This window comes from Cariama cristata, unplaced genomic scaffold (genome assembly GCF_000690535.1).
Source record: "Cariama cristata isolate BGI_N322 unplaced genomic scaffold, ASM69053v1 scaffold12365, whole genome shotgun sequence".
Lineage (NCBI taxonomy): Eukaryota > Metazoa > Chordata > Aves > Cariamiformes > Cariamidae > Cariama > Cariama cristata.
Window position 1 is genome coordinate 7,468 of NW_009615835.1, and position 5,742 is coordinate 13,209.

A 5,742-nucleotide genomic window follows, 5' to 3' on the forward strand; every position below is an offset into this window, starting at 1 on the left:
TAACATTTAAACCACAGGACAGTTAGAACTCAGTACTTTGAAGTGCGTAAGAGTCACACTGTTGATCATCAGCAGTATGGAGAAAGGTTATTATAAAGTCAGCAGTAATGGTCGGAAAGAACATGGCAACAACGACAGATTAAAGGTTATCCAACATGGCAAGTCTGCAGCTCCTTCCACAGTCGAGGGGTTTGTCGGTATCGCACACACGAGTGTCACCCGAGCCAGCAGTAACCGTTTCAGTCTCCAGGCTTGGTAGGCCCCAAAGAAGGGTATTGCAGAGAAAACAGTATTTTCCTTCCATCAGTAGTTCTAGAGTAACGGACCACGTTTTAGACACCGCCAGGGTGCGGGAATGCATGGGAGCAATACACAGCCTCTACGCTTGAGAGTTTCCACCGCTGCTAGGAGCATGAATTCACTTGCCATTGTTCCAGTCTTCACAACCTTCAGAGACAGAGTTCTGACATTATCCCACGCTGTAAACATCTAATTCTTCCACTTCTAAGCACATCCCGCGTCCAGGATTGCACAAAGTAATTCATAAGGATTCTGTGAAACTCGGCATGTTCACGAAGTAGCTTTCCCTAAGTGAACTTCGTTTTCTGTTTCTCCTACAGACCATTGCTATTCCTGTGGCTGAGCGGTGGTTTTGAAAGCTCTACAACTGTTGAGCGAGATTTATTGAGAAACTTTGGAGCCCGACGCAGCAACCTCTGTGCCTCAGTAAAAGCTTCTGTCAGCTCTTTTTTCCACTGAACAAATTCTGGGTCACTCTGAAAGAGATACAGAAGTAGTTTGGCACTTCATAGCAAAACTGCCAATAGCGTCTTCTCTCTTAGATAGCACTTTAAGCAACTTATTTTAATTTTCCAAAGGAATGAGTAACTTTGGATATTGAAAACGTGCAGCCCTTTGCTTCTCCATCACCCTGCTGAAGCCAGGCAAGGCAGTGGCAACTACAGCCAGTCAAAACGTTTTGAGGACTTGTGTACTTCCTCCCTCACAAACACATCAGCCACCATCAGCTAACCGCAGCGAGACAGGTGCCAACAAGGCCTTCAAAGCCCACGTAGGCTGAGAAGTTGTGAAGTTTTTAGCTCTTTATTAAACTGAACTCATTTTGGCCCAAATACCATTGAAATCCATGACAGAAGCTGGCACAGCTGCAGGTTTCCTGCTTTCAAAATTTGAGCATGATAAAAACTTCCCAGTTTTGCTTAGGTTCAGCTTTGCTTCATAAAGTGCCCTTAGTTAATACACAACCAGAGGACCTGAAAAACTTTTCAATTGTTCTATCATATGCAAAACAATCTGATTAACAGTTCTTGAAAACCAAGTGTCTCACCTCACACTGTAGGACAAACTGTTTTCCTCCTTTAATTCTCAGTAAGATGCATTTCTTATCTTTAATTTGTGTTTCTTCAACAGATACTATTTGTTCCATTGTCAGTAGGTTTTGCTGTAGCATTTGCAAAAAAGCAGAGAGAGGATTCGAAAAGAACTGTTGTCCATCAAATAAAGCCACTATCTAATTTTTCTGGACTACCCACATAAATCAAGTTATGAACATTAACAGTCATTACACAAACATTTCTTTATTTCTGACGACTGGGTCATGAACTAAAGATAGATTATAAGGTAAGCGAGAGATTTAGCAAGGGGCTTGGCTGCTTCAACAGAGACAACGAAATACAAGCTAAAAAAGCCACTAATGACAGCATGAAATAAGAATCTACAAATAGGTGCGTCTACAAACACAATATTCACTATTTTCCCTCAAGAGAGTTGCATATAATTTTATATATTTTCCAAGTATTACTGCTGTTAAAAAAAAAAAAAAAAAGGACAATCTTACTGACTATTTTCAAGAGCTGAAAGGGAATATTTAAGCACTATATACTTACAAAGAAGAAAACAAACACAACATTTGCAGACAAAAAAAGACTGTAAGAGTACAACAGTGTTTTCAAATTCCAAAACCTTACTTAACTAAATATACAAATGATCTGCCTAGCACATGATCACAGCTAGAATAAACTAAAGTTGCTATAGCATTTAATTTCAAAGAAAATGCTATAGCATTTATGACCTTACCAGTTTATGTTTTTTTGTATAAATAGTCCAGAGGTCCTAAATGAAAAACAACACCATGAACTACCAAATTCCTTTAAAAGCATAACAAAACAAAGTAAACACGTTCCTCAAGTCAACTTTATGTTTTCTCAGTGCAGCGTAGCTACCCATTAACTAAAGTGATACTCAAGATAAGCTACTCAAATCCACCGGTCATTTACTCGGACAAAATTCTACTTCCATGGGAGGTATGCCTGAGTAGGACTTCTCAGATTTGCCTCACACCCTTGGAAGCCGCTGCTCTCTCGAGTAGCCTCACTTACCCGTGACTCTCCTTCTCCTCGCCATTCAAGTCGGTTCGGGAAGAGGTAAAAGTAACGACGTTGCCACTGAGTCAGGAATGGGTTCCCCAATTTCAGCATGTATCCATGCATAATACAATCCTTCCCAAGTGCATAATCTATAACGAGAGGAAACATTAGTATGCAAAAGAAGGTCCAGTCTAAAAGCATTCTGCAAATGTGCTACGTTGAGAAAGGACACAGCCCCAAACATGATGTGACTCAATGTGCCCTCACCAGCCTTGCAATAGTGCTTCTATGTGCACAGGCACACACCGAGCCAATTCTGCCCTAATTACATGTGCTGATGCGGCTGCAGTGGAGTAACCAAGAACGGAATTTGGTTCTTAAAAAAGTATCTTATTAACTGTTAAAAGAATTGTATATTGCTATCCAAAGATCAGAGTTTGTGATGCAACATCCTCATGCAAACAAGTGAAGTTTGCTGTAAAGGACCTCCTGTTCTCTGTCTTAACGTCTTTGTCATGAAATCAAAGCCCACATACTCTTTTCTGAGCATACACCATAAACAAAAACGATGAAAGGCTGTACGGGATAATCTTGAAAAGAGAGTACAAAAGATTTTTCCAAAACATTATGTCATCACACAGCATTTCAAAACATTAAGAAACGTCTTGAGAAACACGATACTGACTAAATGAATTCTAACAATTACTGGTGAATGACAGTAATATGAGAGTCTGCAGTGTGAAACTTCAAACACATGAATTACTACCTAGCAGCAAAAGATGGAGAGAAGTGTATTTGACAGATTACCTTCCTCGTGGCCAAGCTGCTTATTTTTAGCCCTTTTTCTGGCCTCAATTTTATCTGTGTCTGCATTTACTGCATCATAAACAGTTTCTGCTACTTCTTGCTGCCAACGCTCCGATATTACCAGAGGGAAGTTCTTATATAATTCCTGGTCGCTATCAAGCAACTTGCAAGAGAAAAACAACACAAAAACCCAACATTTTAATAACTTTTTACTATTCTCATCCCCAACAGTTAATAGTTACCCATATGACAGTATTATTTTTAAAGATGTATTGAACTCTAACCTTACCAGAAGAAAAAGGTGCAAACAAGAGAAAACACAGACACTAATTTAAGCAAAGATATTAATTTATATACAGAGAACAGGCCACCTATTCAAAACTTGTTTAATTTGATAGCTCCAAAAGCCTTACTCAACATTGTCCCGTAATGTTCTCCAGACTTTATTATTAAATAATTGCTTAAATGTAAGCAGCGATATTCTTAACTTTGTTGCACAATCACTGTTAACAAAATGTCTAATTGTGATAAAAACTTTCTCAGCACAAAAATTCCATGAATAAATGAAAAGAGACCTTTTACACAACAATGCCTTCCATGCTTCCACAGCTTGATTTTACGTTCTTAATAATTAAGCTTCAAAGGTCAGCAGTGCATGGTGCAGATCTCCATTTTCCTGTTATGTAGGTTCTTTTCTCTCCTAATCCTTAACTACAGTACTTGAATTGAACTGCACTGAAGGAAACTAAAATTACTGAATCTTCAGGGAGGACTTTTTGTTGCTTGACACAGCCATATTCTGGGCTTAGCCATAAGGCACTTTGATGCAGTACAAAAAGCGATCCATGTGTTCCCCTATAAAATTATCAAAGGTTTTCAACTGGGGATCAGGTTAAACTCTCTACAGCCACTCCTCAGTTGCTTCAATTTCTGTCAATCAGTAGAGAAACCAGACCTTTCCTTCAGCGAGCAAGACTAAGAAGCATCCTTGGCCATGCTCCGAGCGCAGCAAGCCCACTAGACCGCACTGTCCCAACAGCCGGCAGGGCTGGGTCCAGCCCTTGCCGCAGCAGAGTGCCGGGGAAGGCAGATCCCGACCGAAGGGCATGCACGCACACCGCGGCTCGGAGCAAACCCAGCGACTCCAGCCGCTGCTGCAGCACACAGCAGTTGCAGGAGCAGGAGAAGAATGCCTTGCTTAATTCTCCTTCTGCAGCCAGGTTAGACACTCCCAGAAGAGAGATTCTCCTCCTTTTCAGAGATCCACAGCTGTATCACAGCAGGAAAACACAGGCTGGATCTGAAGGCAGACGACTTCTCTGCAGTTCTGTGCAAACGGTTCACAGGGAATCCGTACGGCATCCGAGTAAGAGGGGAAAGCCACGGGCATCCGCTGTTGGCTTTTCCAGTTTGTAACCTCAAAGAACACGTGTTGTTCTTGGTGTCACAGGACACTCTGCAGTATAAATATAATCCGCAGGGGCAACGGAGGAGAGCAAGGCACTCGAAACTGGCGTCCTCACGGGCAGAGACAGCTCCTGATACCTTAATGGAAGCTCCGACTGCAGCTGACTCAGAGGCACGAATTATTCAGTCCCTTCTAAAAGACTGTGACATCCCAGTGAGAACGCAGAGCAAAGAAGCTGCTGCACATGATATCCCTCACTGACTCATGACTAAGAATAAATTTATCTTATAAGCAGCCTGAACAAGGATTACATGGAAGTGACCTGGCTATACAATTTACAGGCCTTGCTGAGAATATCTAATCCCCTCCATAAATAAAAAGACCACCTGGTTTCTCCTTGCAAAATGTTCCTCCAAATTATGGCATTCCAGAATTGCAGGAAACTGGAATCCTGTTATACTGACACTGAAGATGTGGAGTTTTCTGGGATAAAGAACATCTTGGGTTCTCTGCATTTCTCTTTAAACATGTAAAATCTTTTCTGTGCCAACTTCGGCAATTACAGCAGGTGACACTGACAGACAAGTTCCTTTTCAGGTACAGTGAGTACTGAACACTTTTTTTTTGCTTATAAAGTTTAGAGCAATTAGTTTCTCTCCTGACTCACTTCTATAATAACCAGAATAAAGTTTGAGATACTGAAGAAATGTATGATAAAAATAATGAATGGGATGGACCCAAGACAAGCACTGATTCACCTACTGTCCCAAAGTGCCAAGGAAGCTTCAGCGGAGGGGATGAATACACAGGCTATGTCACACCACCTACATGCAAGTCAGAGATGGGCCAGCAGCTTGAACTTCTCATTGTTTCATTTTGATTTTGGATAATACCAGAACCTGAAAGTTTCTTTTATCACTTTTCTAACTTATAAAGTTGCTACCATTACTATACAGTTTGTCATTTTTAAGAGTTTTCCACTGCACTCTCTGCCCATGAGGTAACACTATTAAATTAAGTTTCAGTTAGAATCAGAGAACCATAGGATGGTCTGGTTGGACGGGACCTTAAAGCTCACCTTGTTCCAACCCCCCTGCCATGGGCAGGGACACCTCCCACCAGACCAGGTCGCTCCAAGAC

General features: G+C 41.3%; 1 protein-coding gene across 1 annotated transcript in view; it reads right to left on the minus strand.

Moving 5' to 3' along the window:
* Positions 1 to 614: 614 nt before the first annotated feature.
* The window catches only part of LOC104161504 (beta-adrenergic receptor kinase 2), a 65,536-nt gene continuing 60,408 nt past the window's right edge, over positions 615 to 5,742 (minus strand). The window contains exons 18-21 of the mRNA XM_009699972.1: positions 3,195 to 3,357; positions 2,400 to 2,536; positions 1,349 to 1,462; positions 615 to 776 (exon numbers count right to left, since the gene is read on the minus strand). Coding sequence (XP_009698274.1) covers positions 615 to 776; positions 1,349 to 1,462; positions 2,400 to 2,536; positions 3,195 to 3,357 — 576 coding nt within the window. The remainder of the gene's footprint in view (positions 777 to 1,348; positions 1,463 to 2,399; positions 2,537 to 3,194; positions 3,358 to 5,742) is intronic.